Below are 27,954 nucleotides of genomic sequence, written 5' to 3' on the forward strand. Positions count from 1 at the left end.
GTCAAAAAAACATCATAGGCAGGCATACACACGTAAATGATGAAGGCACATGAACTGATGTGAGTGTATGGGGGTTTGTTGAGGAAGGGAGGATCTTCTTATTTTGATTCCAGTTCAGTTTTAAGAAATACAGTATAGGGGATCGCAAGGATCACATGCTGTTTTCATGCATTCAGTTTCTGTTTCCGTGTGGAGATACAGGACAAATAAAGGGGGGTTTCTTCTCCCAATTAAAAAACAACTTGATGAAGCTAGGCAGAGGAGATCAAGCTACTTCAGTTTTTAATAAAGCTCTAGCATGGATGATTTGATCAGGGAGTGAAGGAGCCTGACCAAAAAAATTATCGAAATAAATTACTTTACATAATCCTTCATGTGAACAAGTAGGCTATGACTAGCAAAAATGTCTGTTTTCTGATCAGTTCCACCAAAAGGCACTTTCCTGCCCCCTTGAATAACCCATGTATGTTACATGAGTGAAATGTCAGCTTAAAAAAACAATTCCACTGAAAACATTGGCCACGCACACAAATACAAGACATGTCAAGTGGATTTCAAGAAACTATTAAGTGAGGCAGACGGGAGAGGCGGGTCGGGGGGGGGCAGAGAAAGAGATATATCGCATTTCTTTTTTATACAATTATAAATCAGTGAAACCACTACACAGCCTCAACCAAATAATACAAAAAAGATTAACTCTGCAATGATCAACAGCAGTCATATGTGTATGTCCAATCATAAAAACAGATAACTTGATTGGATAAAATAAATTGTTGAAATGAGCATCTGCTATGGCAAGATGGAAAATGTAAGGGTGTGATGCTCACAAAATAGTGAAAAAGCAGTGCAATCCATGCTGCTTAAGATTGAAATATGGTCCCCTCCCAACCCCTTTTTAACTACTTAGCATAACACAGAAATATTGATCTTAACATTGTATCAGCAATTGGACAGTGTGTGTTATTTCATAAACATTAGTATATCCAGCACTCAAAGTGTAGGCAAACGTGAGGGGATCAATTGGAATAATGATGCGGAGTGTTTTTAAAGGGACCTGGATATAAGGCACATTTTTCCAATTTTGATCCACAACTACTTCAACACAATCTATTCACGCTTCTCCTACAATTCAGCCTTTGAGCAGTGAATTCTGTTTTAGTTTAAAGTGAAAATAACCGAGCTATAGGATCATGAAACTTACATGTGCAATAGCACTTTAGAAAACAAACAAACAAAAACAGTACACAAATAAAAACAGTCTCTTAACTACCATAAACATCTCTTAATAGAATAAAAATATATTTTACCTCTTGTACAAATTAAAGATTTATTTTCAAATAAATTATAGTCACCTTCATAGATCGTCATAGCTGTAATAATATATCAATATTACAATATATTCCTTCGGGAAAATGACGCCAAGGCAATGTCTGATTGGTTTACTATAAATGGACACTCAGGTCGTACACAACCTGTCAGGCAGGAGGTGAAATAGATAAGGAGTCATGGTATTTATTTTCTCGATGGATTGGGGTGGTTACCACGGAATCTGGCCAATGGTCAAAGATGTTTGCGACTGGCTCATCCTGAGTTGATTCAGGACAGGTGGAGTATTCGAGTGTGACTGATTATTCTCTTGAAGTGATGGAATCATTTTGTATTTTGGGCTGGTGTTGATCTAGAGCTCTGTCGTCTCTGCCGAGAACAGGGAGCAACTGGCCGTCAGTGATGACAACATTCTGGGTCATCACGGGCTTTGCTGAGGCGCTAGTGACAGTGCAATGCCCCAGCTGGCCCGACGGTGGCAGCATTGAGTAACAGACAGGGAGTTGGCAGCATGTACACCAGTGGCCAGGTGACTGGTTCTCCCCAGATGTTGTTTATTTTGTCCTCACTCATCCAAGCGTTGTGTTCATTCGCTTTGAGAGCCAGAGCTGGGAACAAATGTCTTCACACACTTGACTGTTGTTCTTCAGACAGTAGTATTCACATTCTCACAAATGAATTAAGAGCTAAAGAGTGAGGAAGAGATGCAGAAAGAAAAGAGGGAGAAATCGATTGATGGGAAGCAAAATAAAGTACATCAGGAAGAGCGGGCGACAGAGAGGTGATGTTCCTCAGACAAGCTCTGACGAGCAACTCTAGTGAGCTCTAATGACTTCACTGCTGGTTGCTAGGTGCCAAAGGCCCTGCGTAAGCAGTCTAGGAGATTTTGGTCCCCAGGGGGCAATGATTCCTGTGCTGGCTTTAGAAGAGTCAGCCAGCTATCCTCTTTATATGTATCTGCAGGAGGAGAGCAGAGCATGCGTTAATGGATTAAAAAACAAGGCATGAAGCATGTGATGCTTATCATGTGATTGGACAGGAGATTAACAGGTGTAGCGTGTGATTGGTTTACCTCACTGAGGATGGCCCACACTGCCGAGTCTCTGACAACCGAAAGCCGAAGTGCAATGACAGGATTGAAGGAAGGATCTACAACCCCTTCTGCCGCACCTTTCACAAAGTTACCTGTGATTTTAAGCACACATGTGCAAACAGACAAACACATACACAAAAGCATAAATGAAGAGCTATATGAATGAATTAAAAGTTTATTTTTGTGGCATGCCACTCAAGTGGCCCATCTGATACGGGATTATAGTCAGGCATGACAAAAAGGCTAAGAAAAAATAGGCAAATTAGAAAAAAGAAATTATTTTTTTAAAAGGAAAAGCTCAAAAACACTACAGGAATAGCAACAAATTGTCTGAAAGTGATAAAAATAGAAAACAGTTCAGTTTAGTCAGTCTAATCTGTTCACTATGCTTCAGTGAAGCATGCACTCACACCAACATAGGACACTAGTAGACTATCAAATCCACCTACCGATCCTGTAAAAGCGGTCTTCAGTTCGCTTGTACTTCTCTTTGGTCTGTGGTCCAGGTTCCTAACATATGAACAATGTAACACATTTAAAATGTTCAATTATTCCTCATTTTAGCAGCACTTGAACAGATGCTAGTAACTGTGACTACAATGGAAGTGGGGATCACAGTGTAAAATATGTATTGCCTCAGGCAGAGCAAACAATTCTGTCATGCTCACATTCCTGTCAATAATCAATATGCTACGTCCCTAAGGGCAACCACCCAATTTAATCAAAACCGTTTGCCTATCACACCACAGCAGGGTGACAGGGTGTGTGTGTGTGTGTGTGTGTGTGTGTATGTGTGTGTCTCTACCGAAACGGGCAGTATTTCCACTGTGGTGTTTTCGATCCTGTCCCCTGGGTGCTCCTGGTTGCCACTGCGAAACAGGAACCTGCCGATCAAATAAAGTATTAATTTTAATATTCACATCCATCAATATGAATCCATGCACATTCAGCCCATGGTAGCTGCCAAAAAGCTTGTGTATATTATGTTAGTTAGACAAGTTGTGTCTATGAAATTATCAATTGTGTATGCGAATGCATGTATATCTCTTGTGTCATCAGGGCTTCAATGTCAATACAAATTCATTGGCTAAATGTCAGAGCTAATGCCCTTCAGATATGTGTTCATACTCAGGTGATAGTTACTGACATGACCAACTGAATCACCTAAATTGGTCAGTGCACTGTAATTAAATGTATTTAATGATTAACAACCAGATGGTAGGAGACAGAGGGAGAATATCAGCAAGAGACAGTGACAAATAAACAAGTATGCTCTATCTCTCCAACAACTGCTGATGAGAAGTTGTCAAATCAGATAGGAAAAAAAGCCTCATACAAGAGAAATTGGTTGGTGTCCTCTGAAAGCAGACAAACACTTCAGAGTCAGACAGTGGAACGCTGGAAGGCCACTTTCCACCTCACTGCTCCTTATGTGCTGAGTGATTGGCAGTCTCACTGTCCTAACATTATCTTTGAAAGAGCAGTGGATACATTCATCACTTGAAAATTCATCTCCACATGCATATTAACATATTAATAACATCCCTTTTCTGCTCTCTTTATATTCACAGAGGTAGGCGGCTGGCCTGAGAATATTTATTTTGGAGCCCTCTCATTATCTCTCCCTGATCCCCGGAGACATACAGTATAGAACACACTCTCACACAGAAGCTAAAACTGAAGGGCAGCGGGAAGTGAAAAGATAGATTTATTTATATGCAAAAATGTATACTAATTTTTAAATGGTCTATTGGCCTGTGCTTTGCATGCGCACCGTATTATTTGAACGCACACACTAAGAAGCTGTGAACACAAACATATCACATACAGTTAAAGCCATTCATACCTACCTCTCTATGCTAACAGGTCGGTCGAATTTGAAAAGGACGTAGTCTCCTGTAGTAGGAGTGATGGCCCAGAAAAAGTCCTCTCCCAGGTATGTCTTCTCAAGTGTGTGACCCTGATAAACCTGTGTGACGCAACACACATTTTTGATTACAGATTTTGAAGTTTTATGGCATGCAATGAATTGTTTTTATAATTATTATTTGGATAACTGACTGGAGTAAAGAACCAGTGATTGCATATTCTATGTGAACCTTGGCATGATACCTTCATTGAAGTGGAAACCTCAGCTGGGGGATTGACATGCATCTTGTGAAGCAGCGGCTTCAAGAAGTCTTTGTCCTGCAAAACACACACAAGAGGGGTAAACCAATCATTCTAAACAGGGAGTAGCTTCTACTATGTTGCAAATAAATAAGCGCGATGACGTGAGACTCACTGTGAGTTTTTGTATCTTTCCAGCAAGAGAAGAATGAAGGCCCACGTGTTGAAACAGGGAGGGTCTGAAGCGCACACGCAGGCTGGACTTCTGCCGCTCACAGTGTTTCTTTAAAATAGGGAAAAAGGGAAGAATGCTGAGACCCATTCTGCTTCCAAAAGGACTTCACCTTCGTACAGTAATGGCAGAGCATACCGCATCTTTCTCAGGATTGCAGACTTTGACCCAGAGAATGTGGTCCAGCAGCCAGTCGATGGGCTTCTCCTTGTAGAACATGAAGATGAATTCAACAATGAGGTTTAGGTCGGGAGCCTGGAACATTTTTCCTGCCGGAAAAGATGGAATCAGATGAACATTTCTCATATTAATGTATTGAGCATCATGGATATGAGAACCATTATTCTGAACAATAAAACCATATTATTATTATTTTATTTTTTTTATCATTTAACTAGGACTTAAAATACACCCATTCCTCATTTACATATTGTATTGACATTCTTAATTTGGTTTTGCTTTTCCCTGCCAAGTCATATTACTTAAAAATGACTCAAAGACGACAGTGATCAATATAATTTCCATATTCTCTTAACTGGCCACTCCGGTCTGTCAACTGTTTTTGTGAGAGAGTGGATTGAGCCGGGAATGTCACTGTTCACTGACGCTATCAGCTGACTGTGCAGATCTTGATTCAATTGACAGACCCATGGTGGATGTCGAGTATTGATCACGGGCTCTAATAATGGAGCGTACCGATGAAGCCCAGCTGAGAGAACTCCAGGATCATCCAGTCCTCTGACGAGAGCTGCAGGGCAAAGTTCTTCATGGTGGCAAAGTAGTTGGGCTTTGCCACAATGTCATCCTCCAGCTTAAATGGAACGGAAACACAGGAAAGGCAAAATGAAAGGTAGAAAAAAGAAACACAAACAGCTGTGGTTTATTGTTGATGGAAGTGCGGGGGGGGGGGGATCTTCTATGTTCACACAGGGACAACACTCTTGACTGAGCTAACAAATACTTTGTGAGTTGCTACAAAAACTAGAGTGGCAGTAGGTGTCAGACAGCCAGGCAGTACCTGTTCCCTCCCTGGTGAGAGCAGAGAATGGATATGATGACACACCCAATGCATGAGACAGAAAGATGGGGGATTAACAACACAACCTTGAACGTCTGGTGTAAGCACTTAAAAATCAGCCCATATCAACATTCCCATATTGGATGCCCAGTTTAGCCAAGAACACAGATAAGAAATGTGGGAATGGCTCAGACGAACTCCTGCAACGACACACATTTGCTTCAACTCCGAGTATTTTTTTTAAAATTTGGTATGTCTTGCTTCAAACTAAGAGCAAGCTAGTGTTTAAACTAACAGGCTTTCATACTGATACGTAGGAGTAACTGTCCTGAGAGCCCTTTAACTGCACTCCAACAAGTTGCTATGGGAACATTTTGTTTTTTTAAAGGACATACCTGGACATAATAAACCCCTTTGCTCACAGCATACATCATGAGGAAAGAATAATCCAGATTCTGCTTCGTTCGCCACCTAAAACAAAGCAGAAATCAACAACAGAAATATTAAAAATATGCACACACACGCCATTTTTTTTTAACTTCTTTTAGATATATCCTCTGGTATGTCAGAAACGCTGCCAAGGTATATTGAATGTTGCAGAAGCAGATTCTAGTTGAATTATTTATTAACTAGTGCAGTCACAGTAATTGTTTGATCTGAATGTTCTGCCATTGTTCTATAGAACTCTGACTCATGGCTGTAAACTAAGGGGTTGCAGGTGTTTATGATGCTTCCACGGGGCAGGTGCAGGAGATGACACACACACACACACACACACACACACACACACACACACACACACACACACACACACACACACACACACACACACACACACACACACACACACACACACACACACACACACACACACACACACACACACACACACACACACACACACACACACACACACACACACACACACACACACACACACACACACACACACACACACACACACACACACACACACACACACACACACACACACACACACACACACACCTCTTAAACTCATCCAGGTGGCTCTGTGTTAAACAGTGAGGGCAGGAGAAACGCCCTTTTTTTTCCCATACCATTCACTCGGATGCTTGCACAAACACAGAAAAATAAGTGTCTAAAATACAACATTTTATATTGTGGTCCATGTTGAACAAGACAACTGTTCAGATTGCCATCAGAGGCATCTGTGCCCACAAACGCCCACATAGAAACATAACATTTATTCCTCTGGGCCTAAAGGCTATTATCCGAGTGCATATACTGCAAGAACCGGCACAAACTGCACCATAAACAGATTCGTAATGAAGCCAGTTGTTAGCTGACTATAAAGAGAAGATAAGTACAGAGGAAAATAAGACTGAGCACTACAGAGAGAAAGAGATAGAGGGGGCTGCTGCTGATGATGCCCTTGATGTGACTTTGAGAAATGCCTGTAGAATACTAAGTACCTAGGCCGCCTACCTAAAAGCCCACGCTCCCTTCCCTCCCACTAACTCATCCTTCTAGTTTGTTCTGCAATCCTCATCACGGCACCTCCAGCTTTCTCCATGATTTCTGTAATCATTCTCATCTCATTTTCCTAATTAAATGTCCAGGACGCTGAACACACAGATAACACACCCGTCATGCAAATGTGAATTGTTTACCTGACTCTCTCTTTTGAGTCTCCAAAAGTCTCTTTGAGGTTGATGAGATCAGGGTAATAGGCGGCCGGTGGGGAGATCAATTCCAGCAAGCCTGAATTCAGCTCTGTGGAAAAGCTGAAAGGAAGAAGTGCATTGGTGAAGACAACAGTGTGAGACGGACACACACACACACACACACACTCTCTCTCTCTCTGTGTATGGGCAACACTTGTCTTTTCACTCCTTCTCTGTGCATCCATCAGTGTACTACTCACTCTTTCTCCAGGACAGCAACCACACTGTGAACATAGTCCACATCAGTCTGCAGAGATCAAAAAACAATGGGGCACATAAGACACACGACCCTAATGGAATTTATTGTGCAGAATCCTTTTATGCTATGAATCATACATGATGAACTCACCTCCCCAACAAAGACTATAATAACACAGTCAAGCTTCTCCTCCGGCGACAGCTTGTCTATTAGCGATCGCAGGGTCTCCGACAGATAAGACTTCACCTTCCGCTTCACAGTGGGGATCCCCATCACCATGGTAACTGAGAGAAAGACAGGAGTGTGAGGTTAGAGCAGGTGTGAACTGCAGGGGCGGCTGCTTAATCAAGTGGCTCCAAACACAAATAAGAAGAGATATTTCTGCCCAGAATGACAGATGGCAGTGGGAAGAGTGATGAGTGATGAGTGATGGGAGAGGTGGTGGGTGATGCATTTGCACCACCATGCTTTCAAAGACATGTGTCTTAAAACAAATGCATTCCACAATGTTGGACAAATCGCCGACTCAAAAACATATATTTCTTTTTACAACTTAAGAAGGGAGTGTGTAGAGGCAACAGTGTTTGGACTGTGGACAGAGGTAACAAATATTTATGATAGCTGGCATGTACACAACATCAATCTTTCTCCAGAGATCTGTAAAGCGCAGCTAAATAAACTAATGAGCTAAAATAAACAAAGCCAGACAGAGAAAAAACACTAGAGAGTTAAGTGTTTCAAGAGGGTCAGGTCAGGCCACTCTAATCTTATAACTGATTTATTCTTGGTCATAAAAAAAAAAAAAAGATCAATAAAAAGCTTACCTAACATCAAAGCAATATTTTCGAGTTGCCCATTCATTTTGTCTATGTTATGGTTCTCACAATCCCAAATCTATGTCGGATAACTGCGAATAAACTGAAAATCCTACATTACGAGAAGCTGGAAACCAGATATCTATTTATATATATCTATATATATCTATATCTATATCTATATCTATATCTATATATATATATATATATATATATATATATATATATATATATACACACACGCACATATATAATATGTTCACTACACTTGAGAAATGGTCAATTAATAACCAAACAATACACATTGTCATTAGTTAATTGTGTCATGTGTCAGTCATGTCAACAAAACCCACTGATTGCAAATATGAGGCTAATAATAAACTCTGAGCCAAGAAAGGTCACATGTACCATTTGGATCAGCTGAGGACAGACTGATGTAGTGAGACAACAGTATAACTTGGAAATAGAGGAAAGGAAGACTATTGTCAAGTCCTTCTTGCTCCCATTGTATGAGCCTCAGACTGGTTGTGGCTAAACAGACAGCCTCTTCTTTAGTACGGAGCAATTTCCCTGAAAATGACCCAAGACTTTAAAAAAAAGCAGACAAGAGACCGTTTCAGACACAAAACCAGTTCATTTTACTTAGTAGGATACAAGGATCACTTTCATGAGGGACAGAGAGAGTCAGTGAATGAGAGAGAGAGTGTGTAGAGCCAACCCATACTGATGTGAAAGCATGAAGAATGTTATCAGGCATATTATCTGACACTGAATCAGTGTTTTGCCCATGCTATGGAAAGTAAGTCAAAACAGCAGCATGAAATTTGTTTATGGCCAATGTTATGTTTTTCATGTTGAGCTGTCTCTTCCTGTCTACATGGCGTACTTGTCCTTGAATTCAAATCCTGTTGTTTTGCATGAAATGTAAAAATCTTTCTACAGAGAAAGTCATTATACAGAGAAAAGTAAAACAAGGGGAAGTGCTGTATGAATAAATGGAATTTACAAATCAACTTGCCCTATAGCGACAGCAACAACTGTGAAGTATATGACCACAGCTAATGCATGCAAGTGTTTTCCTGTGTGTGTTTCTGTCAGTCTGTCTGTCTGTGTAAAGGGGAAGCATACCGACTGTGCTGTAAATGGGGGTAAGAAGGGGCCCCAACAGAGGCACACAACTAACTCGAGGTGCAGAATGACTGAGCAGCAGTGGAATTGAGAAAGGCCTCAATCCTCCAGTGTGATCTGTGCAGCGTGGAGAATCTGTCCCAGTTTTGTCTTTGTGTTTCTCACACACACTGAGCACCGTGTCGTATAGCAACACCCACCACCGCCGAGAAAGTAGGTCGAGGATGAAAGGAGAATGTGGGAGGAAGGAAGAGTGACAGAATAAGGGAGGGTGGCAGACAGTGAATGAGTGCTAATGCATGCAAGTGCAAGCACCGACTCCAAGGCCAAGGCCCTCGCTGTGTCCCTTGATCAGCGACTGCCCGCTTCGCTCTGCCATCCTTTCATATCCACCAGAACCATCTACATTTGTCTGCTTCTCTGTCACATCAGAGGATAGAAACTGATTTGGCATGCCGCACACATGAGAGGAGCTGGGGTCGGCTTTGTTTGTAATGTCCAGCCAAAAGTTGCATCTAAGCGTTTTTTTTGTATGTTTTTTTCTGATCAGGGACCATAGCTCCACATAATATGCAGCGTTATGCATCTGTTACATTTTAACAGAGTATATGTAATTTATAATAAATATTTGGGAGTGAAGTAAATCATAAATTAATTATAGAATTAAATTAAATAGAAACCATAATGAAATGTAACAAATGTGGGTATCGTTGCATATACGTATGTAGAATATTCTTATGAGACAAAACTCAAACAATGTCCATCTGCTCATTCTCAGCAACAGGGTTATGAGAGTTTATTTTCTTTATGTTTGAAGCTGGGGTTTTATAAATATTGAATGTCCTTGTTTGTTTGTTTGTTTGTTTCCAATGCAGTAACATACGTTTGCCTTTTTAATGATTAATTACATTTCTTTATTTATTTATTTATTATTTATTTATTTATTATTATTCTTCCGGACAATTACACATAATACATCATTTTCTCATTGCATATTCATACATATTACTTTGTGTTATCGTCCGAAGGGAAGCAGGAGAAGCCAAAGGCTTATCGGGTCCCGCCCCCACTGCCATAAGATTCAGATACACAGATACACAGCTACTACAGTAAGAAATTTTTTTTTTCTTTTTTTTTAAGAAGATTCATTCTAATACACAGATAATTTTAGGTCTCTATTTTCCTCTCTGCCTGTGACAATGCAGATATGGCCTTGTCCATTTCTTCTCTAGTAGTCTAAACACATCTGCAACAGTATTCAAAACAGTCAGTGTGTCTGCTGACCTCGACTACAGTCCCATAACATGCAGTGTATTTACAAATTCTTCAGTCAGAGAAACTCTTCCAATTTTGAATCGGTTGTTCTGAACACACAGCTGATAATTAACATTTATCTTTCATTTGAATTTCAATCGTCACACATTCCATTAGGTTATCAATAGCAGAGCACATTTTATTTACGATTTCAAACCTTATATTTTGACACAAACCAGTTTAAATCCCTTTAGTTCAAAGTCCATGCTTTTTGCCTTCTTTAATCCTCGTCCCTCCGGAATTGATCCAAATCCTCCTCCGTTTTGATTTGCACAATTTTGGCTTCTTCGGGTGTAGCTCCATTCATTTTGATGAAGATTCTTCCATCTCTCGTCCAAGTTTGTTGGACCTGTCCACATTTTTTTAACCCTCTCGCTTGGTAGGCCAGATAAGCCTTTCTCTTGGTTAAATTTTCACTCATTCCAATTTGTTCACCTTTAAGCTTCTTGCCTTGACTGAGCAGATTTATCTTATGCTTTCTACTCACAAATTTCAGAATGACAGCACGCTTTTTGGCGAATTTTCCCTTCGGGAGAAGAAAACAGGACTCCACGTTCTCTAGATCCAGATTAATGGCTTTGCTTCTCAGAAACATTGCCACTTGTTTTTCCACCGTTACATTCCCTGTATCGCCCTCTTCTTCTCCATTCCCGGCACCTGCATACGACCTTGGTTTAATATCCATTCCAGTTATTATCACATCTCTGTTTTTTGCTTGTTGTTCTTGATCATCAATTTTATCTCCAAGCTCTTTCAAGAGCTGATCTTTCTTCACATTGACGGCTTGAAGTTCCTTCAATTCGATCATCAGTGGCTTCAGACCAGCAGCAACTTTCTCTTTGATTTTTACATCAAAACGCCCAATCAATTCGTCAACAATCCCAGCCAGTTCAGCCTTCCGCAGTGCTCGCTCCGTCTCCCTCTCACTTTTTATTTCTCTCTTCAAATCTGCCAACATTCCTTTCTTCAAGTCTGACAACTGTTTTTTCATTTCTTCCGCAAAAACTTTGTCTTCCTCCATTGCCTTATCAGTGGTTTTTCCTTTTTTGGACATCTCCAGAGATTTTCAGAGATTTTTAATGCTGTGAATCTGAGTTCTCCGCTGCTCTCAAAAAATAGCTCTTCACCCTCAGCAAGCCGGAAGTGAACTGACCTTATTTTAATTTAACAGGTGCAGTGCCCGTTTTTGGACGTGTTGTTGCTGCTGCTGCTTGGATTTTGATGTACACATATTCGCCCTATTACGGTACCTGTGCACGCTTGTCATTTTTGGACACTACAAGCATTGATACCGTTTAGGCTTGACCGGGTTTTCTCAGGTTCTCTACAGTACCGCTGATTCAAACAACTTCACACCTCGGCACTGCCCTCCCTTGGGTCCTCCACAACACAACACACCCACCAGGTGTGAAGTAGATCCAATGAGCTGCTGGCATGGAACTCTGAAAGGATAGACACACGCTCACAGTGTCGTCTTCCTTTGTAGTTATATCAGAACTTTCATGCTTAGGGGGAATTCAGGCATTGGATGAATTCCATATCAAAGTAAATGTCAAAAATGGTTTTCCTCAGGAAGAGGTGCTGTTGCTACTAGGGATGACGGATGAGTCATATCCTGAGTAATCTGGGTGCAATATGTTAATGATTAAAACACTTCAGAACCAAGCAGTACAAGACCAAATTAAAACCTCCAGGTATAAATGAATATCGTCTTTGAAAAAATTGTCACGTCCCTCACAATCAAAGTTTATAATGCCTTGTTACAGAAGTGGTTGATTCAATAAATTAAATCTTTAACATGAAGGGCCTCACCATCAATGACCAGGTCAGAGCCACTATTAATCCTACCCTTCTTTATTTGGGTTGCAACCAGCAATGTCTAAAAAGGGCCTTTGCATAAACTGTAACTACCTCTTCTTGTTATATTAGTTCCGTTTGTGTACAAGTTCATTTGACACATTATTATTTGACCTGTGTGTGTGTGTGTGTGTGTGTGTGAGAGAGTGAGTGAGTGAGTGAGTGAGTGAGTGAGTGAGTGAGTGAGTGAGTGAGTGAGTGAGTGAGTGAGTGAGTGAGTGAATGAGTGAGTGAGTGAGTGAGTGAATATTCATATCTTCATGAAATCTTGTTGATTAGTGAACTGCCATCACAACTTCAACCATTCAGACCAAATGACTGATCAGCATCAGCAGAATCAAAGATTTCTATACTATGCTAAAAGTGTAAAAACATTGATATCTGAAGCAAGATAAGACGGGTTACTCAGCAAAAAGATAATAAGCAACATAATATGTAAAGGTTCACAATACTGCTCATGCCTCTTTTTCACAAAAGCAGGAACCAGTTTTAGAACAAACACAACTGTCAGCGTAATAAGCTGTAGCTGGAGGGAGGCCAACTCGGGGCCATATTTCTTGTTTTGCAAATGCTTCTGGGTAGTCAGGTCAGGGCACCTGCACAGAGAGATGGTGCTACTTTAGTATCAGGTGCTCTCATTAAGGTTCTATTCAAGAAGGAGAAAAGATGCAGCTGGCACCATGTGTATTTGAGTAGACACACAACTGTCTACACTGTTCTCGGGAAACACAAGATTGTTTTAGTGCATAGGTTGTCAAGTTGGTGCCTTGCCACTATGTGCCATATATGTGTTTGGAACAAGCAATGCTGCATTTACAATAGGACTTTCTTGTTGCTTTCTGTCTAAAAGGGACTTCTGTCGGGCCCTAATCCAACCATTCCCATTTCCCAGTCTCAGAGGTTCTCTGAACCGTGTATTCCCATGATTCCTTACTCAATTGAAAGTGGGATGATGTCCTCCTTTGCAAAGCTATAAATATCCCAATGTCAGATATGCTTAGAGCAGCAGAGAAAAAAAGGGGTAAGGTAATAGAAAATGAAAGACACAGAGATAGACTTATACTAACAATGGACTTAAAGGCTCTACAGGGCCTTGACAACAACATCGCCAGGGGCTAATAAAGTATGTCAAGGGGCACAACTTCCCTTAGGCAGTCATGTGACTATGTGACCCACCACCACAAAGATCCATGATTCCGTCACAGTAGCAGTACCTCTGTCTACACTCTGCATTCCAGTTAACATAACAGATGTTGGTGTGTATTTTAGTGGGGGGAAGCTTGTGAGAACAAGGAACTCTGTATTATCCGCTAGGCTTTCTTTCTAGGGTTTCTAAAAGAAAAGAAAAACCCTAACTCTAACCCTACACCCCAAAAAAGAAAAAACCTAAACCTTGTCTGCAGGTAACAGATACCCACCCACCTGTCATGAAAGCAGACGGACTGGCAACAACAAAGAGATGCCAATGATAGGCCTTGGATTTTCCTATGGGAATCCCTTGTACTTATTGATCAAACAGGCTAACAGGTCAGGGACAAGAAACACCCATTTGTTCCCAACCTGTCCCTCCTTCCTTTGCTCTAATTTGTCTCGGGCCTCTGTTGTTCCCCTCCGTCATTGTCATTAGGAATGTGGAAACACCATTTGAGCTGTTCAACCCCTAAACTCGCAGCCCCAAATTCACTCCCCCTATCGCACTCGCAGACAAGTAATCCTCTTAGGGAGAACTTGATATGGCAGGAGTCACAGGCAGTATACTGCTGCTTAGAGGGGTGAAAGGAAGGACTAATATATACAATAAAGTAGATGAAAAAGAGTTAGTAGACAAGAGGGAAACTAGAGTGGAATGAATCTGTATGAATGGGGATGCCAATGACAGACAGCATCTTTGATATGTTGCACGTTTGTGAGCTCTTGTGATGATACTTTTTCCCTGACTGGTACACTTGTCTAAATGTGACAGTGTACCAGTCAGGGTCAATGAAAGAGAGAAGAGAGGGAAACAAAAAATGGTTTGATCCCACAAATGCAATGTACACGTCAGAAAAACAAAGTAGAATAGAGATTTGAAACCAAAAGGGAAATCCCCCGTTAGATCAAGCTCACAGGAAGGATGCATAAACTGTTAATAGGGAATTATTCTGCACTCTGAACATCTTGTTTAGAATAAGCTTATTGCAAAGCTCAGCCCAGATGGGATACTTGTTGTGAACTAGTCTAAAACAGAAACCTTTCTTGTTAGGACCTTCCTGTGCGCGTGTGTGCGTGTGTGTGTGTGTGTGTGTGTGCGTGGCAAGGCTGAATTTGTGTAAATTTCCCACCTCCTGTTCGTCCGAGCCCAACCTGCACGGCGGGTTGCAGGCTGCCCTCATTGTTGAGCAGGTGAGGCATGTGGTGGTAAATGTTTGGCACCTGCAGAGGTTTCCGATTGGCCAGCTCCTTCAGCAGCTTCTGTGTCTCGTCTGAAAAGCAGGCACCGAGAAATTAGTTAAGTGGAGTCGTCTTCTCCGTTTCAGGAAACCATGAGAGCGGTGAAATGATGCCCACATTTAAAAGCACCACCTGTGAACGTTTAAGTGGTTTGGTAGAAAGAACAGGATCTTGGCTGTTCTCTGACTAGATCATAGTAACACGCATCAGGACTGCCATTAAGATATTGAAAACTGAATATGAAAAAGGGCTTTGGAATTTGGAATCATTTTGAGATTGGCAGGCAATGTGCAACATAAGCTTAAAAACACTAGACTTTTACAATTACGTTTTATGCTTTGCTAAGCAGTAAAATGGTCAGCCAAATGGGTACTGTAACACACACGCACATGCACACACACACACACTCTTAAGGATCTGTTGGGCACAAATTACTGAAAAAGTTATGTATGCTCTAGTGTTAAAGCTGAGTTGGTGGTGTTAATGAGTTTATGATTTGTTGTTGTCAGTTACCTGAGAAATTTGTGAGGGCATCTTTGCTGCTGTTAGTCTCAGCGATGGCGCGTCTGAACTGCTCCAGAATGTTGTTGAGCTCAGAGGACCGCTGCAGCGTCCTGTGCTCGGCCACACGAAGGCGCTCTTTCAAGGCATGGAACTCCCGCTGGTATGCTATCAGCTTTTCTAGAAGAGAAAAACAGGGGGAGAAAAAAGCAAAAGTAGGACACATTAGCAGGTGTCAACACATACACTATATAAGGTTCCAGTGATTAATAATGGTCTGAAGGACGACGTTTAGCTCCAGGGAGAAGCAGCCTTCAGCCACATAGTTAAAACACCCTGGCGATGACAGAGTGTAAGCTGTGACGTTTTTATTTCACGGACCCATCCAAGTAATCAACTGCAGCTAATATTTCACCTCACTTTCCCGGGCTACGTCAGAATATCTAAAAGCCCAGCTAATTAAAGGATGGTGAAAACTCTGAATTACATCCAAAAATGCTAATGTAGCACGGACACCTTACAGCAGCATAACAAAGCCGTCATTATTAGAAAATCTTTCACAGTGCTCACTTTTGCAAGGGCTAAAGGAGTTTTTATTATTAATGGAAAATGTGTTGGATGAGATCTGCATCAAAATACGTGTAACGATAAACATAGCCCTCACATTCATGTATAAACAATACCACCTGAGCTGCCCAGTAAAAAACAGTTATCTGGCCTTTTCCCCAACCAGGATTTCTAAGATTGTACATTCAAGGATCTGCAGCACTTTGCCGAAATCTGAAATACTGCATCATATGATGATACCGTTGACAATGGTGCTCTGAGCAGTAGAGATATTGTTGAAAATACCATCCGCATGTTTTAGCTGGAAGTTCCTTTTGATGTTAAAAGGTATTTCCCTATCAGGAAACAGAAGTTTAGTGGTTGATGTAGAAGTGTGAAAGTAGACGCTGTGAAATTCTAAGAAAAAAGGGAGTAGGCCGTGGTCTGAGATCACGGGTGGATAAATAAGATGGAAACGGCAAGTGTTTGTGTTGGGTTTCAGTTCGACTTTAGTTTTTCAGTCATGTCTTTTACCTGACACCGACGGTTTTCTTGCTTTACTTTGGAAGATGTTTTGAAAAGTTTATTAATATAATAACCATTTTTTGAGATGATTAGAAATGGAAATGATAGTGATTTAAAGCAAAACACCCGTGGAATTCATTGGCACGCATACAATGGAAGTCTTAGGTGTTAGTATTTTTACACAGTTGAATTTGTTCTAAAATCTATTATGTTATGGGGAGAGAACAAAGAACGTTGTGCATGCCTGCGTGTGTTAGGCCAGTCTATGATCTTCCTCTGTGGGTGAATAGATTGTGCCTTTTCGGAGAGTGAGCCACAACAAAACCCAGACTCCCTATAATCTTCCCTCTTCATCCCTATCTCTCTCTCTCTCTCTCTCTGACTGAGCTATTGTCCACTCACTCTGCACTGGCTGCTCTTTTTACACAGAACCATGTCATTCCCGCCTAATGTTGATCTTTAAAGACACACAGACAGATGCTGTCATTTGGCCCAAAACCTTGTGAAAAGGGCAGCTTCAAACAAAAACAAAAAAAACACACTTTCATCTTCTCATCACTTGGGACCCCAGGACTGTAGAGTTGAAGCCACACCTGTGAACCACACTGTGCAAAAGACAGAGAGCTTCACAAGAACAAAAACAAGGAGTATATGTGCTTTCTTTTAACATATCGGTTTCCACACGAGCAAGATGTTTTAGTTTTAAGCCTCTGCATGTTTTGACCAAACACAGAACTATCAGTGCTATCAGCAGAACAGTCAAGTAATAGTGTGGATGGTGAAACTACTCTACTGGAACTGAACGGGTGTCTGGGAGCACAAAAACGCATTAAACAATTAGACCTACCTCAGGTCTGGAGTACATCATCTATACAATCTCATTATTCTTCTCTGCTCCCTAGAACCATGCGTAGTGGGGGAAGGGCTAAGTGGCTTTGCTCTGTCTCTGAACATCACAACCTCTCCTCCCCTACCTTCTGTTTTAATGCAAACCCCTTTTCTTTACGTCAGTCCTTTTCATTAATGTCATAGCATTTTTATTTTTATTTTTTTACTGCAATATATTGTCCTTAACTAACCTAACACTATCTCCACTTCCATCCTGGCATACACTTCCCTCCTCATCTATCTCCACTGGCACATCCTCCCCTGTGATATTTTTCCTTGATTCCTTTGCTATTTGATTTATAAATGAGAAACGTGGGAGGAATTGGAAGCTGGATATAAAATGGCCGTATTATATTCCTTTGAAAAATCTTTCAGTTGGAAAATTTCAAGTTAACGTGTTGATTCTCATTTGCCAAAAGTTTAGTAGGGCTGCTCTAATGTAGGGTGGTTAAATGAGCTGAATGGAGGCAACAAAATAAACATAAATCATGTACACAGGCATGTCATGAGTATTGCATTACTTTATGATGAGAAATAAAATATAAGATTTAAATTAAGATGATCAGCCTTGGGTTAATATAAAAAGAACAGCCTTTTTTTTTATTAAGACACATTGACCTGGGCGTACAACAAAAACTCTTAATCCTATTTCTCCTATATCAGTTATCCCTGGATACTTCAACTTGAAAATCTGACACTGATGCAAATTACCACAGTAGGATAGGAAAAAATGTATTGGATCAAAAATCAGATGAGTTGCATTTAACGTGTAGTTCAACCAGACTCCCATTTGAAAACTCAAAGTACTCCTTTCTTTAAAGGCCCTTATTGATTTATAGCCACAACATGATAATGTTTGTGCTTGTTATGGCACTACCTTTGACTTCAGCAATAGCATTCATGTAACTGGAGGCTGGATGTCAGACAGACAGACAGATGTGGTAAGCTTTGCTACACAGATCTTCAAACTGCCATTGTCTGAACATCACAGTTTAAGGAGAGGACCACGATGACCTTAGCGCTGAGAAATACTTGACAGAAATCCAACCCTTGAACTCGGTGTGTTAAGAGTTTTTATCAGTCGTCAATTAGCACATCAAAATCCCTCGCCGTGATCTTGTCCTTGACCTCCGTCTCCCATGCTGATGCATGCTGCTGCTGACTGGGTGTTCATGAGTGCTGATGATGGACTTGTGCCGTTTAAGTTTGCATGATTTTTTATATATATATATATATATATATATATATATATATATATATATATATATATATATATATATATATATATATATATATATATATATAATATATTATATATATATTATATATATATATAATATATATATATAATATATATATAATATATATATAATATATATATAATATACACTGACTTGTAAAAAGCAAAGTTTCACATTTTCTAGCACATTTTATACCCAACTGCCCACATTCACAATGAAGCAACCACAAAATGATGTCTAAAAGAATAACCAAAAAAGGCGTACATTAAGATTGATGTCAGCAAACAAGCAGTGCTGAAAGAAATATTTTCTTATACAATTTGTAAAAAAAAATATATTAGCTTTCTAAATAGAAAATTATTTAAACCTCACTAAAAGGCTTAATTATTTCAAAATAGTGCAAGTATTTGCATTCCTTGTTAAAAAAAGAAGGGAAAAAAATCACTTGGTTAAATACCTCCCGAGGAAACAGTCAAATACAAACTCAGCTCAGTTTTACTGGAACTGCAGTTGATTAAACACCAGCTGTTCAGAGGAAATTGTGCTCAAAACCATCAGTTTACACAAATTACAAAAAAAGGAAAAATATTCCACTCGAGCCTTGGACTTTTGGCAATATGCTCGTCTGAGACTTCTGCGGCTTTCCCATCACAACAAGAATTAATTAATTTTTTTATTTTAGTACTAGTCAAGAGTTTAGGATTATCTCTCCAGACCAAGCATCCAGCTCTTTTCACTGTATATAATTCAACAGTCCCCTAGGTCAAAATACGATCATCATAAACTGCTCTGATCTTTCATCCTGGAGGAACCGACATTGTTGGGTTGTCTGGGAAGACGCAATGTTGACTTTTTCAAAATATATTTTTTTTTTAACAATTAACATTTCCGGACAACTGGGCCAGACACATAACTGGCCAAAAACTCCCTCTAATATGGTGATAAGTCACTCTTTTACACTTTTTGTTTACCTTTTAAACAGCATAACATCATACAGCGTGCTAATTAGTGAGCTTCAGAGATGCTGGTTGGTCAACAAGATACCTTCTGAGAGTCAGGCTAGCAGTTTCTCCCCTATTTCCAGTCTTTGTGCTAAGCTAAGTTAGCTTCACATTTAGCCTCCCTGTACAGACACAAGAGTGCTATCAATCGTCTCATCAAGCGAATACACAAATCTTCCAAACAATTTTTCCTTTTAGACTATGGATTCAGCCATGTGTCCAGACCTATTACAATTAACTGTGGCAACGATTGTATTAAATAGCCAAAGCAAAGAAATAAACTAAGAAGACCTAGTAAGGTACACCAATGTGATCAGCCCAAACTGCTACAACCACATACCAAACATGCTTTGCATTTGTAAGACTAGTGAAAGTGTCAATCTGAGGAATCCAACATTCAAAAAGAGTAAGAGTTCATTATCTAGCCTGGTCCTACAAGATCATCGTACTGAAGGGAAATGAAAATTGACCTTAAGTAGGTAGGCGGTCGGTACCAGGCTATTCATTATCTATTTTTACAAAGACAATCATTAGCTTTTCAGACAAAATTATCATCCTCCTGGGTTCACCTCAACTCAAACTACTTGTCCTTATTCCTTTTCAATGTTCCCTATTAAAACTGTGAATCAGGCACTGTGCCAAGAGACCCATTTGGAAAAATCAAAAATCGCTAATTTCGATCTCAGCAGACTGTCTCCATGTACTGACAGAAAGCCAATTCATATCAAAAGCACTTCAGCCTTTAAGCACATTAAACTGTAATATCAGCAACATTGATCATTTCCACAGCCCTTAAACTGGTAAAGCTGCCACGTCATTGTAGCCTTCTCTCATCAACTTGTAGCTATAGACTTCACTTCACATGCCCGAAACATAAATAAGATGCGTGTATGCAAAACATGTCCACATGCATTATGCATGTATGAAGACCCTCAAGGGGTGCACCTGCCAGCCACTGCAGCTGCTACTGTATGTGCACCACAAAGCATAAACACCAGGCTGTTATCTCTTTAATAGGGCAGATGGTGCAACACATGAATTTAAGATTAATAGGATCAAATGAGGAATGGTAATAACATGTTAGTTTGCTCCCATTTATAAATGTTCACAGAGGCTCCGAAATTAAACATTAAAGAAATACAAAGTTAACACACAGCATGTATTGGGCGAAAAGATCAGATCAATGAGTTACCATTATGCGAGTTAATCTTCATTGGTTAAACAGTTGGTATAAATCAAGCAACACTTGTTAACATAGAAAAAAACAAGCACTCCCACACACAAATAATACTGCACAAAGTAACTCAAAGTAATATTGATTTTTGGTGGTAATTTCCTGAAGTGCATGTCGATCCATATGAGTAGGCGAGTGATACTTACATGTAGTTTTCAAAAAAGAGGAGATGCACACCTTTATTCTGTCCTCTTTGCGATGCATCACTTAACTTTAAAAAGGTAAAGTGAAATGGTTATCTAGTGTCAAAGTATTAGGGGTGGGACCGATCCAATATCGTTATTAGGTCCGATATTGCTGCAATCTACTATCGGATATCGCACTGACAACTTTTTCATAAATTGAAAATATTTTAACTATGAAAGAAATTTTAATCCATGTTATAAAGCACACATTGAAAATAACTTAGCAATTACAAAGTTGAGTTTTGATGTTCTGTATTCAAATCATCGCAAGCAGTTAAGACAACTTTTAAGCATTTTTCTGTATTTGTTGCTCTTTTGAATAAAAAATGAAAAAATTGTGGATCGGTGCCCTCTAATCATAGTGTCACTGAGAAAGCCAGACTAATATTGGCCTGCTTGGCAACATTCCAACCCAGATTCCTAGTATTTCTTCCTCACCATCGGCTCAGTTTCTTTTGACCCCTAATGTTTTTTTCTCTACTCTGCTGTGAGTCATAATAAGCTCCTGCAGCCTGCTGTTTGTGCCAGAGGCCGGCTCTGCTTACCTCTACGCCTCTGGCTCCACTTGGCACCTGGAAGGCTCATTTCTGCCAGGGCTATCACTCTTTTTTGGGAAACTCCACTTTCAGGGATGTCGCCAATCGATTGTGTAATGAAATCCACTGGGATGCAGAGCTCCGAGTGCACTACAGAAACTAAATTTAGATACGAAACAATTTGTTGATTGACCTATTAGTAAATCATGAATCAGCAACTATTCTGAAAATCTATTAAATTCATAGTCATTTCTGAAGCAAAAACCTTCACATATTGACTGTCTTGCACTTCTCAAATGTTAGAATGTGATGCTTTGTTCATGTAAAAAGTATATAAAATAGAATATATTTGAGTCTTGCACTAATGCTTGGAATAAAATAAGCAACCGCCCTGGGCTCTGGGAAATTGTAATGGGCACTTAACACTTCCATATTTTGTGATTTTATAGAGAGAAAATAACCAAACACATTTCAGAAAATAGAATTTAGAGCCCTGCCATTCGTTGTCATAATTTACCAAATTAACACTTTCCACATCCGACTTGCCAGTGCCACCAATATTAGCATGATAAAAGTTTTCCTACGAGGGTCCTAGCTGCTGCCTATAGATCCGGCCTTCAACTTGTAAACTCTTCATTTTCTGGTGAATAAAAAAAAAAACAGCTGTGCCAAAGGTGCCTATAGGTATGCATGAGATAATTCACAAGGACAAACTTATGTGTACAGACAGGTCCTCGTATATAAAGCAGACTTAAGCCACAGATTTATCGAGCATTGTGTGCCGTTGGGGGAATTTTGTCCAGAAGCCGAGAAGGAACTTGCATGAATTAATGAATGAATAGCCGTGTGGGTTACAGGAAGTGAGCAGAAGCACGAGGAGGAAAACAACAGGGAGTGTTAACTCACTGACGGCTGAAGATGCCTGTTCGGGCAGAGTAAGGGCTTTCTGGGATAAAGTGAGTGTGAGTGTGAGTGTGAGTGTGAGTGTGAGTGTGTGTGTGTGTGTGTGTGTGTGTGTGTGTGTGTGTGTGGCTATGCAGGCTGTGTGTGACTAAGCAGGGTAGAAAACACAGAAAAGAAACCTATCCCCCCACAACCTCTGTTGCTTTGTCAGCACTCTCATCCTTCCTTCTCTCCATCATAAACGCACCTCAGGCTCTTCTCATCCTCTCCCTTTTAAGATTTGGCCGATCTTTTCTCTTCCTCCTTCCAGACCACTTAGGATTTGCCTGGCAATCTGCCAATTCTTCACAGTGCACACAAGCTAAATGTACGCACATAACCTAAATATGAGAAAAGCAATATGTGCAAGCCATATCCTTCACCCCAGTCTAACTAATAAACCATGCATCTGGCCATATACGCATGATCATTTACTGCCTTTTTACTGCAATCACTTGCGCTATTTCTGGCCCATTGTATTTGGGACGATGTGATGATGGAAGAAAGCCATGCCTTTAAAACACAGAGGAAGGGGGAACACATGGGTTCAGGGAAGGCAAAGAGGAAGTCCCATTCGTCAAAAAGGAAGAAGGTTGTGTTCTGGGCAACTGTTGAAACCCAGGAAATCTTTGGACACCACAAGGGCCTCAGAGCTGTCTAAAACTAGAGCTAGGAATCACAGAGACAGTACTGACAATATTGCCTACAACTTCATCCAAATAAATACAAATGAGTATATTCACAAGTAGAAACTTCTACAACACTTTGTCTTTAGCTTAACAAATGAAGGAAGAAAAAAAACACAAAAACAGATTCTTGTACGAGAACAGAGCTTGTTACTGCTTTAGTTCCAGGAAACACATGCCATTCACCACAGTGACATTTGACTCGTGTCTCAAAATGTTATCATAATCAACTCATCCTGTAAATGATATGAAAAGATTGGTTGATTATAACAAGAGTGGAAGAGTTTAAAAGTGAACACCAATGACAGCAGATCACTTTGGTGTTTGCTTTAAAAGTTCTTCATACCAACGTTTAACTGGAGAGGACGTACCCTTACTACTGTGATAGGCTGGGTTCCACTATTTACTGAATAATATTTGTGACATTTTAAATGAGTGTTGTGTGTGCCGTGCGATGACGGCTTTGAGTTACCGACTCAACTTGTTGTGTTATTGTATGAATAATACAATTTGCACTCAAGTCTCTGGTGAAAGAGATCTAGATATAAACTCCAAAGTAGGTAACACTATCTATTGCCAGTGCATTGAAAGATGGAGGAGCAAATACGTTACAACTGGGAAACTCATTTAGAAAATTGCCTAGTGGTAGTAAAAGCAACTGATGAAGGTGAAAAACCTAAATACTTGTGTTGTGGCCTACTGTGGCAGTTCTGCAAGTGTATTGTCTATGTTCTGTTGGGAGATATGAGATGTGGTATGAATGGAGTGTGTGGAAAATTAAGTTATATTACTTACTATCATTATTTCCTCACACCATGTTTACAACAAACAACAAGGCTAATGCATGTTTGCTGCGTCACACCAGTGTGCTTTATCATTGGGTGGCCAGGAGAAGAAACGCATTCAGAGCACCTAATCATTTAAAACGTTGATAGGCTTGATGCCACTGTCATATTGCAAAAAGAAGTATTTTGCACTATTACAGCTACATCAACTTTTCGTCCCACTCCTATCTCAAACCCAGACATGATTATTCATATTTATTCTACTAACTAGTCAATAAAACCAGAGTGCAGTCTCTCCCTAGGGGACGGGGCCAACTGACAGAAGTACACATTCTGGAGAGTCATTCAACGTGGAGTGTTTGGACAGCTGACTGGCTTCACAGCAGTCAAGTGACCAGGAACCAGACAGGCTGTCGGAAGCAAAGGGTTAGGCAATAAAATAAGAATTGCTCCTTAGATTACCCCTCCACAAAGTCACCATCTGTGTCTAGTTTATAGGCCACAAAAATTCAATCATACAATTCAGGGATGAGCCTAAAAGCAAATGTTTGTCTGTGTGTACAACTATTGGGACACAGCGTTTGGAATTTTTTCTTATTTTTCAAAATGATTCAATGCTTGAGGCCAAGTGCACTGTAAACACCCACGCTGGACCACAACAAGAGCTGGAAACCATCTATAACCGCATGGAGAAATGATACAGAGATAAAATGAGCTAACATGTTCGGAAAACTGAAAGAGAAACAGTATTAAAACATCACATGGTACAATACAAACACTGACAGGCAAGGAGCCAGCGCAAGGTAAACTACTAGAATAAAGTGTGTGATAATGTTGATGCAGGAGAAGTTATATGAAGGCAAAACACTTTGATACTAAACCATAAATGTTTGGCTTCAGGCATCTTCAAGTGGTGAAATCATTTTCTGCAAGCATGCGAGTGTGCTGCATTTTAAATTAATCGTTTAGTGTCTATATCTAACTGCAATCTTTTCAATTTGGTTCCTCTCCCCTCAGCTATAGAACACAGGGAACAGCACAGCGTTGTACGTAAAGAATGCAACTTTTCAGCAAAGAATAAGAGCTATTTGTGCCAGTGGCCCGGCCAGAGTTTATAATATGAATCAATACTATTGCTTTCACTACGAGGCCAGACACAGATCTTCATTACGGCTTGCACGCTGTTTACCGCCGTAACATTTGACACTTTGTGTAGTCCAAACTGAAATTAACCTTCGATTAAATGATTGCTGTTTGCAATACTATGTTGCTCAATGCGGCTGCAGGAGAAAAAAAAGGAAATAGATAAGGCATAAGCAAGAGAAGAAAACATCTTTGACACACACACACACGCACACACACACAGAGCTTAAAGAAAGGAATTGCTGCTATAAGCAAACCACAATTCTCCAATTAGTCAACACATATTGTATCATAAAGAAACTTGCATATAGAGAAAACGCATCAAAATACAGAAACCCTGAACAATATCCTACAAATAACAAGTGTTGCCACTTGACAAGGGTGTTTAAAAATGTACAAAAAGGTTTATTTTAGATGAGATATGTTGTCTAGATATAGTATACCTACTAATGTTTGCCCTTACTTATTGCCAGTTTGAAGCATCCCAAGAAAACTTGTTGTTAGTTCTGTTGTGTGTGATTTGCTCCCGTATTTGCAGCATGTTTATGGCAGAGCTATATCGTTAATGTACTTACTGGCACAGGTGCTTGGTTCACTATGGCAAGTCAAAATCACCTTCCAATTCCTAAAATTACAATTCAGTGTCAATATTGCATGTCAAATGCACAGTCTCTCACATTTTTCTCATTTATAATCATTGGATCAAACGTATTACAGTCCACTGCATATCTAAGTGATTCAGAATCTGTACATTTGACAATGTGCCAATATCACCAACTGTAAACAACAGTTAGGTAAAGATTAAAAAGTGCTTGTTTCCAACTAGAACACAATGAGCTGATCTTATCATGTTTGTAAAATGTGACAAGCTATGTTAAGATATGGACTCCCACTAACCCTGTTCTGTAAACCTTCTGTGTTATCAACAGGTGCTGCAGACAGAACAAAGGGCCATCTTCATTTGACCTTTACTTATCACACATGCACTCTCATCACGCCATGGCCCATTCTCCGCCTGCCTTGGTAGTGGCACTCATCGGCACTATTTAAACGGAAAATATTTCATCTAGCTGATAAGCTCCACAGTAATCACAACATGAAGCCTCGGTTTGGAATTTATCTTAAGGCTGCCATTATTTACACTCTGCTGATAACAAGTCACTAAGGCCTCCTGTAGCCCTCCCCACAAGGATTGGGTTAACTCTCGAAAGTAAGCACTCAGGCCTTTGCATAGCCTACTACACAAACAAAGACACACCAGTGTAATGCGCCCGAGCCCGTCTGACAGGACTAACCACAAGAATATGGTTGTTTTCCAAATGGAAGAAATTGGTGTTTTTGCTGGTAGGGGCAGGGTATATTGAACTGTGCACTTAACCAGAAGTGTTGCAAATTGTGCAGCTGGCCTGGTGCTTTAAACTGAATGGGACGTAGGGCCTACTACATTTTTATCTCCAACTGAGGTTGGACGGAAACAGAGACAGGACTGTGGAGACGTGCAATGAGCCGTTAGGTGATATGACATGGCTGTCAAAGTGTGAAAACGCATACATCAGTGGGGAGACTTAATACTTCCAAACAGGCACACACGGACGAGTTTAGAAAGGGCCATAGATTATATTAAGTATCCCCCTGTTTAGTGAGTGTTGCACCATGACACGTTGCCTGTGAATGCCAATCTCCTGGATAGAAATGAGATGGGTCCGAGCTAAGTGAACACCTGCTGCCATAGGCTACACGCCGCACGTCCCCTAGATATCTGCCAGTGTAAGGCAAAAAAAACAATCACATAGCCTATAGGCTATATTCGTGTGTAGGTGACAGAAAACGTTTTCAAACCTACCCTTGCCATTCTGCCACGCTGTGTACCAGGACAGGCTGAGGAAAGACGTGAAGAAAATAATCGCAGTGGCCACAGTTCCATTTCTGAGCCTCATCTCATTTCAGCGATGCCTCTCCTCGGCTGTGTGTGTCGGTCGGGGACCCCGGAGCTGCCGTTGCCTCCCTCCCACCGTCCGTCCGTCTCTCTCGCGTTGCCTTCAGGTTGTAGGCGCAGGCATAAGGGGGCGTTGAACGGTAACAAATACAACACACTCTCGTTTGTCAGGGCTGTGGACACACGGACCTCCTGCTCGGACGTTACCCTCTTCAGTCTCGCTGCGTCTTCGGTCTTCCCTCGTCGTTTTTCGGAGGGCTGTCTATCTGGCCCCTCCTGTAACCGACCTACGGCTTGCAGTCACGAGTCGAGCGCCTTCGGTGACAAGACAGCTTACATGGTCGCTTAAGATAGACCAAGCTAGCTATCGATACGACCCATTGTAATAGTTTGGAGCCTGTCGTTAGCTACAAGTTACAAGTAGAAGGCATCTTTCTAGCGAGAGTGTAGCGGTTGGTCCTCTGAGATAGGCTCGTGGGATAGGCTGAGCGATGCGGTGACGGTGTCCGAAAAGGCGACGCCTCAAATCACGTTGATTACGCCCTTTATTATACCATGGACCTATAAAGAAAGTAGTA

At 40.6% G+C, this 27,954-nt stretch overlaps 1 protein-coding gene across 1 annotated transcript; it reads right to left on the bottom strand.

Annotated features, from left to right (window-relative positions):
• On the bottom strand, window positions 1-27,813 carry mgat4a (alpha-1,3-mannosyl-glycoprotein 4-beta-N-acetylglucosaminyltransferase A). The gene is made up of 16 exons (XM_080038733.1): window positions 27,284-27,813; window positions 15,741-15,908; window positions 15,119-15,259; window positions 7,834-7,967; window positions 7,685-7,731; window positions 7,431-7,544; window positions 6,174-6,249; window positions 5,457-5,571; window positions 4,899-5,029; window positions 4,704-4,811; window positions 4,532-4,606; window positions 4,270-4,388; window positions 3,225-3,303; window positions 2,869-2,929; window positions 2,399-2,511; window positions 1-2,283 (listed from the first exon to the last, which is right to left on the bottom strand). Exons 1-16 carry the CDS (start codon window positions 27,375-27,377, stop codon window positions 2,257-2,259), a joined length of 1,602 nt encoding a protein of 533 aa, XP_079894859.1. The 5' UTR covers window positions 27,378-27,813; the 3' UTR covers window positions 1-2,256.
• Between the last annotated feature and the right edge of the window lie 141 nt (window positions 27,814-27,954).

The sequence above is a fragment of the Ammodytes marinus genome (genome assembly GCF_949987685.1).
Source record: "Ammodytes marinus genome assembly, chromosome: 12".
Classification (NCBI taxonomy): Eukaryota; Metazoa; Chordata; class Actinopteri; order Uranoscopiformes; family Ammodytidae; genus Ammodytes; species Ammodytes marinus.